We start from the raw sequence: 13,017 nt of genomic DNA, 5'->3' as shown, positions 1-13,017 counted from the left end.
CCAAATTAGTCCCAGCACAATGACAACAGCACAGGGTAAGCAGCAATGAGGACAAAAAGCAGGCGTAGCCTTACTCTGCATGGCAGTCCGAGGCAAGGAGAGGGGAAGACCCAGTGTGAGGCTGTTGTCCCAGTAACACAACTTAGGCCCCTGTGTTTCTTAAAAAGACAACAAAGAAGAATGGGAGAATATATAGTCTGACAAAGCAGAAGTGATAGTTGCATGTAATTCAATGTTCTTTCAGTTCCTTTTCCCTCAGCTGCTTGGTATCCTCCATAGTGAAGAATCACAGAATCATAAAGTCATTTAGGTTGGAAAAGACCTCTAAGATCATCTAGTTCAACTGTCCATCTTCCACCAACATTGCCCACTAAACCATGTCCCTAAGTACTACATATACCCTTTCTTTAAACACCTCCAGGAACACTGACTCCACCATCTCCCTGGGCAATATGTTCCAATGCATTACCACTCTCTGAGAAGAAATTCTTCCTACTATCCAACCTGAAACTTCCCTGGCACAACTTCAGGCCATTCCCTCTCATCCTATCCCTATTACCTGGGAGAGGAGGCTGACCTCCATCTCACCACAATCTCCTTTCAGGCAGTCGAGCAATAAGATCTCTCCTGAGCCTCTTCTTCTCTGGACTGAACAATCTCAGTTCCCTCAGCAGCTCCTCGTAAGACAAAGGTGTGGTTACCCCAAGCCTTTTCCAAAGGCTCCAGCAGCCATCCAATTTATGTGAGCAACAAGAAACTTATTAGCATCCCACTCCCTACAGCACAGCTTGCAACAGGTGACATTTTTCCTTTCAGAAACACCACCGCCCTTGCCAAACAGATGAATATACCTGAAGAAGCAGCAGGGTAAATTTTCTCATGTCATACTACAGCGTGAAGCTTAATAGGCAGGAGACAGGTGAAATGTCAACAGCTTGCTAGCAGTTTTCTCCTGGAAGTGTTCACAAACACACCTTTACAGAACAACAGAATCTTAGAGGCAGCAGCCATAATTCCCACAATGGTGGGATATATATTTTTTTTCTAACCTCCATCTTTGAAATAGTGGCTTATTAGAGTAAGGATCAATGGCAGTGGCAGAAATATCGTCTGATTTTTGGATGGTCCTGTGTGGAGCCAGAGGTTGGATGATCCTTATGAGTTCCTTCCAACTTGGGATATTCTATGATTCTGTGCTTCTACAGATCTCTGCTTTCTCTTGGTGGCTGCGGGAGGTTTGGTTACTTGTTTTCTCCAGGAGAAGAATAATTTCTTATCGAAGACCTGTTGGTAGCATGTGTGCAGAACTGCCAGCTCCAAGGAAAATCACATACAGATGCAGAGCGCAGTCCTGGCAGGCAGGGGCACAGCTCTCCAAAACAATAATGCATGAAATCCACAAACTCTTCTTCTGTGTACTGCTTTGAGGAGGGACTGACAAGAAGTCAGTTTGCTGGTAGGACAAAGAGCTGATCTCCATCAGCTCTGCAGGGAACAGCACATTCTCACCCCATCCAGCAGCCCTCATCTGCACGTGTGCAGCTGCCAAATCAGGAGAGGCTGCCAGCTGAGGGCTTCCTCAAGGGTTCCACAAAAACTGCAGAAGTTCAGTCACTGCACAGTTTCTGTTATTTTAAAATCAGTTAATTCTGTAGAGTATGCAGCTGATGCAATGAATCCAAATTCTTCTAAAATTCTTCTTTGTCTACAAGATAAGGTAAACTTTATGTATTAGTTTGTTGTTCATACGCTTAGCAGTTTTTTTTTTAATTTCTTTTGAATAGTCCTATATTTTATCTAAATAATTTTTGTAGCTCTTTTTCTCTATTCATTCCATTCCAAACCAGCTAATGAAATAATTAAATCAGATGGAGACTACTGCAGACTTTTGGGGTACTCATTTGCAGTGCTGAACCTTTACAATGTAAAAATTGACCTTTTAGTCCTATTCTCATACTTAGATTGAAATTAGATCCTGATATTGAGCATATTTAACTTCTAATTCTAGAATACGCTCTATTTTTATTAAATATTATTACAAGGAGCTGTGTGAAAGTTCTTCTTTGCTAAAGGCAAATGCATTTTCTTCATACTCTTTTGACACATTGAAAGAATCCTAGTATATTAGAACACAGGGATATATTTTTGCATTAAATGCTCATATGAGTACCTTAAAAATGTTTTTTTTAACTGATACAGAGTTTTTTCTCTCCAGTCTGTTTCGTAGATTTGACAAGATGTTTACTTGTTACTTACTTTGGATTAGGTAACATGAATCTTCACTGTTGTCATTCAAATCACATGATTTCTCTAAATTTCACACTAAAGTAGCATCTGAAGCTGCATCCTGCTTTCTTTGAGATGTCGTTCTTTCCTTTTCCTACACATGCGAACATTCGTGCTTCTTTCTGAGCATATCCCACTCTCCATCCAGATGTATTGTGCTGTTCTGTGTGGAGAGGGATGAGACCAAGGATTCACTCCATCCCACAAAGCCTCAGTCCAGAGGAACACTTTTTAGTTGCCCTACTAGAAGCTTTCCTTCCTTATGTAAAATCTTTCACCCATGCAGTGTGGTATGGCGAGTCCCATTACAGTCTCTGTCTCGCTTTGGTTCATGGGTAGAGCAAGCAAAACTGTATTCTTAATATCTAGTAACCATGGTTGCAAGTGTCTGCATAAGAAAGAGGCAGAAGATTAATGTATGTCACATTTTATTTTATTTTTTTATTTTATTTTTATAAATAATAACTCATTTCAATTTAGTTCAGGGTGTTTCTTTTCCTTTAGAAAATAAATGTACACAGCATGGTGATTGCATAGCCTGCCAAAAATAATAGTCTCATTTTTTCTGGTATATATTGTATACAGTAAACTCAGGAACCTGCTTTATTTGTCCAGATTTCTTCCTCTTTTTTTGTTATACTTTGTCTTCGAATGAGGTCAAGAGAAAAAAAATCATTAATATCTGTCAACTTCCTTTATAACCTTAAGGAAAAATCTTTGTATGATATCACACAGACAGATTTTCAATTTCCTTGTGTAATAAACAGATGCTTTAGGATTTGGATGTAATTTAAAGGTTTAAAATATCACATTGAGATTGATGAATAAATCAGTTGTGAAGACAAAAACATTGATGCCTGTTGAAAATACCTCTCCAGACAGGCAGGAAATGAAATTAGTTCCCAGTAAAGTGTGGAGATGAGGATCACTGTTTAGTTCTGCTGCAGGCTTTTTAGTACTTGCTACAGTGGCACAGCGAAACTGCTAGGGCTACAGAAATCTAATTAAAGAGCAAATGTCCCTCCTGACATCGAATTAATCTTTATCAAGTTCCCTATTTTTATTTCAATCTGGAACAAGAAAATGAAATTTAAAATTCTAGGCATGTTGCAAAACAGTTGGTGATTTTCTCTTGAGCATTACAATGCAAAAACATTCAGCATTGTTTAATTAGACCTCGAAGCACTCGTTTTCTGAGCACTTTTTATTTCATCATTGTTTGTTAAGGGCTTACATAAATCATATACAAATATTTACTACGAGCCTGGTACAAGGCTGGCTCCCCGTCTTGTACAAATGCACTGTTTCAAAGCTTTTTCTGCTGATGAAAAATCTTAAGTAATTATTGTTTACATTTTAAACATAATCCTGGATGATTGGTCTTTCATACTGAGTCAGGTCCAACGTCTGCACCCTTAGCTCTATTGCTGGTAGCCCCCCCACCGGGCTCAGTGCTGGATGGTGCTGGGGTACCTCAGCAGTATTCAGTCCATATCAGTCCAGTCTAAGTGCACACAAGCACACTGGCATTTTAACCAGAGGGCCATCTTCCCACATCTAAGCTGAGTATTTGTCCTAAGCCCAGAAGAAATGGAACCTATGTTCTCACTTGAAGAACTTCATTCTTGCAGCATGAGCCTCAGGGCCTGCTCTGCAGTGCTGCTCAGCTGCTAGTCCCATTCAGTGTTGTTCTCATACAGATGATTGTTTCATGGAGAATGATAAGAGATCGCTCAGGGACTTTGCTACCTAAGGTAAACCCAAGTGCCTGAGGGCAGACCACGTTTCTGTGGTTAGTTTCCTCTTACAGTTAAATTAGAAAGGCCTTATGGGCAATGTTTTGTATAAAAACTATGACAGTGATATACAAAACCAATTTTTCTGCCTTGTAATTACACAAAACTCCAATTAAAGTCATTGGGAAGTCTGCTCAATTACAGTTTCCTTTGGATTAGTTGCAGGCATGGGGTTGTTTATGCAGCCTGATGTGCAGCCTGATGGCGTTACAGTTGTGAGCAGTGGATTTTATTTTATCTTATTAGCAAGGCAGCGTATAAGTTACACTACAACTAGATATTGAAATCAGTTCCTGAACTTGCTCACTTCTAATGATCTGTTTCTTGGCTCATCAAGGATAAAGTGAGGTTACCTAGATAATTTAAGACATGAGGTGTGAGTTCCTTCTCCACATGGAAGAGACTATAGATGAAAATAGTGATCAAAGTCAAAGAGGGTTGCCAGGGCAGCAGTCACAGCCTCAAGCTGCCAAAGTTCAAGAGGAGTTTGGTCAATGCTCTCAGACATAGGGTTTGATTTTGAGAGGTCCTGTATGGAGCTGAAAGTTGACTCGATGATCCTCATGAGTCCTCCAAGCTGGGATATTCTGTGGCTCTGTGATTAATTTGTAACCTAGGCTAAAATCTATGGTCAGGATAAGCAGAATAAGAAGATGGCAACGTGAAGGGAAGACGTGAAGAAAGAAGGGACATTTTATATTTGAAGGAAGCTCATTTTGGAGGAGGGAGGTGAGCAGGTGTCAAAGGAGAATACTCATTCATCTTGTATGAAAGGTAGTGTGGCTAAGCTAACCTGCATCTGAAAACAGCTCTCCCCAAAATTCCTATCTTAAGAAGCCATACCTAAACCACTGAATTTTTAAACTGAAAGCTATGAGCTTTAATCCTATCTGCCCTATATGTGGACTTTGGACAGAAGTGGATTTTCAAACTAAGTATCCTGGATCAAGTTCAGTCTCTGATTTAGCAGCTACACATCCCACTTACTTGCCTGGGAATTGTGTGCCACTGCCCAGGAAGGAGGTTAGTTTTTGGTGGGTTTTTTTTCAGCAGTTGCTTTTGTACAGCATTCACATTCTTCACCTAATGTAGTTCTTCTGATTTACAGGAATATGATGTACATTTATATACAGCAAATCAGGTACACTAAGGCAGTTCTTATTAGTCTTGAAATTTCAATCACCCTCCTGGTTTCAAAACAGAATATTTAAAATGATATAGTCTAATATATCAAAAGAGAAAAATAATGACTTTTAAAATGACAGATATTTTAGGGAATGAGTTAAATGTCTTTTGTAATTTCCACTTTTTTTCTCATCTTCTTGGTTTCAGAAAGCAAGTTATTCTGTGCAACTTTTACTACAGTAGTCTAACAACTCTTAAAAAGCTTTGGCTGAATTTCTGTTTAGATGAGAGAGAAGTACAAATAAAAGAAGCAGCAGATGGTCTCTTTGTGACTGAATGAAGAAAAAGAGGGTTGAGAACAATATGTGAATAGGTGTAGTCTAATAAAACAGTCAGCCACCTGCTGCCTACGTCCTTCAAAAAGATTCTGTTGCATATTTTGGGAATTAACGACTAGTTTGTGTCCTTACAGCCAATCTGAATGGATCCGCTAAGGTGCAAGCAGACCCTTATGCCCCAGTGTTGATTGAGTTGTTTTTCTTGGTCTTGAGTTGTTTCTCTTCTGTCCCTTTTAGTTCCACTTTGTGACAGTGTAAAAGCTAATACCGTTTTGATGCCATTTATCTCTCAAACCAAAGAGTTTAAAACTTAGAAAGCACCTACACATTTTCACTATTTCAACTCTGAGAACTTGAAGTACACCTGCAAAGGAGAACTTCTACAATTTTGGAGTACATACCTTACTTTTGTTGTTTAATACACACAACCTGTTGCATGATTTCCATGCATCGTAATGCACTTGCTTTCTCTTCTAGGGATTTACTCTTCAGCCTGATTATCAGAATATCATCAATCCAACATCAACAGCTGCACAAGTTGTTACCCAAGCAATGGAGTATGTTCGTTCAGGGTGCAGAAATCCTCCAGCACAGACTGTGGACTGGAATAATGACTACTGCAGTAACGGGTAAGCAGCCAGTGAATGCCACCTTGTGTCTAGCCGCATTCATGACATGAGGATCTGACAGTGAAAACAGCTTTGTTGCCTGTTTCCCTTCAGAATTTCAGAAGTTTGTCTGTGATTACACTGTTTTTATTCAGCAGTTGGACTACTATGGGAGAATAAGTTTTCAATACATAAGTTTATTAGAGATTTTTGTCACTTTGTTGCAGAACATAAGTTTTGGTCTTTGACAGTTCCCATTCATTAGAAAAACTGAACTGAGATCTTAGGGAAAAAGCATAGGAAAAAAGTAATCGGATCACTGCTTCCTATTTAATAGGCAAATGTAGTAAACTGTTTTCTCCAAATACTCCATTGCCATCAGTGAAAACAACTGGTTTGGGTCATGGAATCCCATGTCAGGGAGACAGATGGGTGATGTGTAGGGATACAGGTCACATGGAAGGAAATAAGATCACATGAACTTTACCAGGATCAAAACACCATACTTGTAGGAGCTCTGTGCCCCTCTCAGGAGGTTAGAAGCCCCTTCAAAACCTCTTCTTGCGTAGTTTTTGTGGAGTCATACTGCTGTATCAGGAGCTTCCTGAAATCTTCTAAGAGCCTGAATAGAAAATATCTTTTGAGTTTTAAATAACTGATGTTAACCCTTGGGAACATGTTCAACAGCCTGAACTCTCCTTGATCTTGGCATGAACACCCAAGGCAAAGTCAGATAAAAGCTCTTGGCTGCTACCCAAGGGTCAAATCCAGCCCAGACAACCAAGCACAAGGTAGAACTGAAGACTGGTTTCACCCATTACATTTACTCAGACTCAGGATTACACTTCCATTATTGTTTTAAAGCATTTCAGGGACATAAACTAAACCAAAGAAAAATATTTTTCTCATTGCCACATCTGAAAAATGTTTGGACTAAAACTGTTGACACCAGAGCAGATTTTAACTAGTGTGCTCAGTGGATTCACTCTCTCTGCCCTATACTTTATGCTTTTTCCTCATGGCTTGCCCATCTGTTCAGCAGAATGGTCTCACCTGTGTGCTGTACCACCTGAATGTGTTGATCTGTGCTGCAGACTTTTGCAGGAGCCATACAAGTGGTCCATAAACACCTCTAGTTTTGATTCCTGGTCTTTTCTGGAGAAAGCAATGTCAGATCATTTCCAGCAGTGTTCTCTAAGTGTCCACCGGGCATAACTCCAGTCAACACAAGCTTGCTCTGAGAAGACTGTATATACACTATATAGATTTGTGTCTGTAAGTCTGTGCATGGACTTAGCCTAACTTGGCTTTGCCAGTGCATTGTATGCTGTGTGCTAATCTTGGACTCCAAACCAAGTAAGCTGTAGAGGTGTGGAAGAACAGAACTGGTGTCCGGGTTTTGGCAACCAAGCAGGAGTAGAACTCTCACCCAGAAGATCTCTGCACTGTGAACCGACCTGTTAGTTCTACTTTAAATTATATCTTTTCTTCTGACTTGTACAGGCTATTATTATAAGTTAGTAAATGGTTCTTTTTTGCTCTGAGTTGGTATGTTTCAGCTGAAGCTGAACCCTGTCAAGAACAAACTGTGAAAGTGTGCATTTATGAGAGATCTCCCATAGAGCCAGGAAAACTAGTTCTGTTGAGCTCCACCAGAACCATCTGGTGCTCCCTTGCCCACGCTTACCTGAAGCTGCCAACATAGCACATTTTGGTTACTCCAGGACTAATATCATAGAATTCTAGAATCATAGGGTCGTTTGAATTGGAAGGGACCTCTAAAGTCAGCTGATCCAACTCCACTGCATTGAACAGGGACACCTACAGCTACATCAGGTTGCTCAGAGCCCCATCCAGCCTGACCCCAAATGTCTTCAGGGATGGGACATGAGCTGGCTGGGAACCATTAAAAATATATATATATATTACTATTACCATGGTAATACAGCTGTCCTCCAGTGATGTGCTTGGAATTAATGACACAGCAGGGTTATGGTTTTTTGGGGGAAGAACATGACTAAAAATTTGACAAATTTAAAAATCAGATTTGCTCTTTTTCTCTTTGAACAGGGGCATGCAGAGGGACAAAGCACTCTACCTTACCTGAAAATCTGAAACACCTCTCCTTTCCACTGAGGAATGCAGGGAAGTCTTTTCATCATGGATTGCTTTATGCAGTCAAGGCAGTTCTGCATTTTATTACAAAATACAAGTTGCTAAGCACTTAGGACTATCTGAGCTTGTGGGTCACCCACTCTGGAAAAATAGTCTTGCTTCTTTCTTTTTCTTTCCCTCCCCCCATTTTGTTTTTCATTCTTTCTTTCTGCTTTCCACCCCCACCCTGAGATTCTGTAACGGACATTGCTTTTCTTCTTCCCCGAAGGAAACTTGGACCATTCAGATTTTATGTTGGTTTTTGCTGTGAAGTGCTGCGATAGTAACTGCCTTAGCAACTGTAGATGTCTCGGATAAAAGTCCTGGATTTTCCATTGTTTTTTCATAATGGGTGTTTATATGAAACTACTAAAGACTTTTTAAATGGCTTGATGTAGCAGTCATAGCAAGTTTGTAAATAGCATCTATGTTACACTCTCCTAGAGTATAAAATGTGAATGTTTTTGTAGCTAACTGTAATTGAAACTGGCTCATTCCAGTTTATGAATTTCACAAAAAGGGTTAAATTGGCAAACATTCATATTTTTACTTCATTTTTAAACAACTGACTAATAGTTCTATATTTTCAAACTATTTGGAGGGAAAAAAAAAAAAAAAAAGCAAAATATTCCCAAATTATATTAATTAAAATATTGGCTGTGTCTCATGAAATAAACACAAAAATGAGAGGAAAACCAGTGTTGATAAAGAGCAAACACATTTATTTTGTACTGCCTAAAAACGCTTCTTTTTTTAAAAGAAAATCACTTTATGTGTACTGGTTAGTAAATGTCATTTAAGTCCTTTTATGTATAAAACTGCCAAATGCTTACCTGATATTTTATTAGATGCAGAAACAGATTGGAGACAGCTAAATTATAACCTTTACATATGGCTATGTATTGTTTCTTCATACTGTGTCTGTATTTAATCTTTTTTTATGGAACCTGTTGCGCCTATTTATGAAATAATAAATATAGGTGTTTGTAAGTAAATTTGTTAGCATTTTAAAGAGGTTTCTTTGATGCTTTAACTTTTGCTGGCACAAATCGTTCACAATTGATGTGAATACTTTATTTAGTTTTTACAGTGACATATAAAACGCCAAACCTGCTTTTCTGGCAGAAAATGAAGGTAACCAATACTTATTTCTGTATCTCTTTGGTTGCTAAGGAATGAAAATAAACAATGGTATTTTAAGTAATTCCCTTTTTAAAGTGTTGGAGCAAGAAGTCACCCAAAATTAAGGCTTGATCCAACAAAACTAACTGTATAAAGCTGCATAATGCTGCTTCTTCAAACTTCATCAGTTTGGATTAATTAGTCAAGTGGAATAAAAGTGTTACCAACAGAAATATTACCCAATATGCTTCAGCCATTTTATTATACAGGCAAAAGTTCCTACAGTGTTTTCGGGAGCATATCACAAGTATATCCTAAAGTGAAAAGTAAGTTAAATAACCACAGGGAAAGGGATTTAAAAAAATAAAAATAAAAATCCAAAAGAAGGCATCTTGTCAATGCTTTTGATCAGGGAGAGATCTGAAAATGATTTTCTGGATGATGCTGGATGCCTATCCAAGTAATAGAGAGTATCACTGATTTGTGTTGTCCACGGGAAATGAAGAAAGCAACTCAGAATTAATATGAATTATGCAATGCCATTGATTTAAAAAAAAAAAAAGAAAGAAAGAAAAAAGAAAACAGAAACAAAGGTATGTTTGCTTTGGAATGATTTCAGGCAATGTACAGTTGGAATCACTTGGCATGTAATAACTAATAAATAATGCAGATCAGATTTGATTACTCAAATGACTGTAGCTGAGAGCTCTAATTTTCCTGTCTTTAAACTGTATAAGAACTTGTGATTAAATTCACAGTTTATTGTTTGTCTGTTTAGTACTTTAGAAATATACCAGCACTACTAATTACCCAATGTCTTCTATTTATTATATTATAGCAAACTACATTTTCCACTCATATTAATTTGAAAGTGAGAAAATAATTACTGGGAATGAGAAAAATCAGCTTTGATTTTGACAGGCAGTTTTCTTTTTTCTTTTACAGAAAAGAACTGTGTTATCTCCATTTCTTTTAGAGCAGGTGCACAGTCACATAAAGTTGTTAATTTCGATATCCAAACAGAGTTCAAAATACAAGAAAACTTTAATGTAAATAAAAAAAAAATTACATCATGAATAAAATACTTATTCTGTACGAACCTCTTGCTAGTTGGTGTCTCTTGGTCTGTAAGAATTTAACCTGCCATGTATTTACTGCTCAGCACAGCACAGGTCCTGGGACCTGGGTGCAGTTCTGTGCCTGGACTCTGTTGGAATGGGACAGGTAAGCTGGTAGAAAATCATAGAATTGTTAAGGTTGTAAAGATGACTAAGATCATTTAGTCCAACTTCCAACCCATGCCTGTGACTGCTCTAGACTATGTCACTCAGTGCAACAGCCATTCTTTCCTTGAAGACCTCCAGGGATGGTGACTCCATCACCTCTCTAGGCAGCCCGTTCCAATACCTCACCAAATATAAGTGATTGTTTTGGCCTGGGTTGTACTAAAGGCACTTTATTCCAAAGGGGAGCTCCAACTTTTATGCATACGTGTCAGTTCTTCATGTCAGAACTCGGGAAGAAGCAATGGTTGCTGGCCAAGGGCAAACCGCTGTTTGTTTTCATCTACTTGTTGACAGATAAAAGTGGTTGGTAAGTGGAACCCCAAAAGTCGAGGTTCTTCTATAATTAGGTGAAACCCCATTGGAGCTGGTGAAGATGTACCCTACCCTTTGAGGAAGCACTGGGGCTTAGGCATTGCAGTAACATGTACTGAAGTCACAGTTTTAAGTCACTTTCTATCATAAAGATAATAACAAGGAGGCATGGGAACAAAATATGCATTGAAGAAACACAGTAACAGCAAATAAGTAGAATAAAGACATCTGTCAAAATGATAGGAACCGACAGAAAGAATGTCTGCTATTAACTGAAACTAGTATTTCTTTTCTGATGGTTTTTACGAAGTGGTAGGTGAAATGCAAGGTTAGCAACGTAGATGCTCCAGAAGATTGAAAGCCTGTCTGCTTGCACCAAACTAAGCAGAGGTTTTGAGGCAGAAAAGAACTCTGTGAGTTTACTCCTTCTCTCAGGGTGCTTGTTCTGGTGGCACCAGCCGTGGTCTCTTACTCAGCTCACAGAGCCTCAAGCATCTCAACCAGCTGATCCTCCCAACCAAAGGAGGTCTCCAAAGGGACTTCCCTCCATTCCTCCATGGGCAGTAACCAATTAATGTATTCATGGATGGCCTCATCCATTCACAGTGTAGCAGTGTATTTGTGCGTTTGTGTCTGATTCTCTATCTCACCAAGCACTATCTCCTGATTCCAGTGGCTACTCTGCCAAATATTCCCTGCAAGGTTCGTCTGTAAGCAGGAAGCCTACAGTAAAACAGCTCATTACTGAAAGGCAAAACACAGGCTTAGTACCTTCCTCAGCCTTCTGAGACTTCATCTCAACCTCAGCTACCACCTCCACAATAGCATCTGCCTGTTTTCTACCTGATCCTGTAAATATGGCAGAGAGTTCATTCCGTGCTCTGGGAAAATTGAGTAGTTAAACCCTTGCTTCACACACAGTGGGAGCAATAGCTGAAATTGCTGCATGAGCCCATACAGGAACTACTCCCCAGAACTCCCATTGACACAGAGGTATTGAAATAGATAAACAGCCATTACCTGGTTAGTTGTTTATTTGGTGTCCTCAAGTATTCTTACTTTTTTAAATAAAGCCTTATTTAGCATGCATTAAGGTATGGCAGTGCAGCAGGAGGTACTCAGCACCTCAGAGAACACGAGTCATGCTTCGAGTCAGGTCTCCCAGACAGCACTTGCTTTCCTTTGCAATGTCATGTATTTTATTATTACCCAGCAGCGCATTAAATCACAACTCAAATGTAGTTCCTATTCCACCGGCAAGGGGACAAGTGAGAACAATGACTTGTAACATTTCAGAGTCTGTCACAGTTACTGCCTAATTAGAGAAACCTACTAGCAAATGTGCATCTGCATGGATCCTGCCACTGTCATCATTTCACATTCTATTAAGGGCTTGCTGCAATAGACACTTTACAAAGAAATTTCATTCAAGCTAATACCAAGCTGGCAAACATGTAATTGGGTAGAAAATAAAACACAAGAGGAAAAGAAAGAGAGGAAGGGGAAAGGAGAAGGAAACCTTTCTATTTTGAAAACAACCTCTGCAAAAAAACCCACAAGTGCTGTGGAGAAGATCCCTACCCTCTGACAATTGCGTGTTTACAGCGAGTCTGAGCATAATTGCTTTGATGGGCTGTCAAGGAAAAGATTAATTTGGCAAAGATTAGTATTGACTTGCTGTTTATTAAGGCTTTTAAACAGCTGTATCTGGCAACATTCCTGTAAGTGCCTGTCATGTCTGAAATCAGGCTCACACCCGGGTGCTTGCCAGCTGTTGCTAAACAATCTTACCACTTCGAGTATCTTTCTTCAGGCCAAACAGCACAAGCAAAGCATTGCCAAATGAGTCGCTCCCATCCTGTCACTGTTCAGGGGCCCTGAAAGCTCAGATGACTGCTCGCAGCAAGATGGCGGGGCCGATAGCAGCCCACAGGAGGCAGCGGGTGCTGCGCCCCACAGGCCCACATGTGGAGTCAGGGGGCTGTGAATC

At 39.4% G+C, this 13,017-nt stretch overlaps 1 protein-coding gene across 3 annotated transcripts in view; it reads left to right on the top strand.

Annotated features, from left to right (window-relative positions):
* The window catches only part of TOX (thymocyte selection associated high mobility group box), a 221,473-nt gene extending 211,235 nt beyond the window's left edge, over window positions 1-10,238 (top strand). For all 3 annotated transcript variants that reach the window (XM_085221160.1, XM_085221159.1, XM_085221161.1), the window contains 2 exons: window positions 6,023-6,174; window positions 8,224-10,238. In XM_085221160.1, the coding sequence (XP_085077286.1) occupies window positions 6,023-6,174; window positions 8,224-8,260 (189 nt within the window). In that variant the 3' untranslated portion in view covers window positions 8,261-10,238. The remainder of the gene's footprint in view (window positions 1-6,022; window positions 6,175-8,223) is intronic.
* Window positions 10,239-13,017: the final 2,779 nt, after the last annotated feature.

The sequence above is a fragment of the Meleagris gallopavo genome, chromosome 3, assembly GCF_905368555.1.
Source record: "Meleagris gallopavo chromosome 3, MGAL_WU_HG_1.1, whole genome shotgun sequence".
In the NCBI taxonomy this organism is placed as follows: domain Eukaryota; kingdom Metazoa; phylum Chordata; class Aves; order Galliformes; family Phasianidae; genus Meleagris; species Meleagris gallopavo.
Note: the sequence above shows the minus strand (reverse complement) of the source record. Positions and strands in the feature narration are given on the sequence as shown.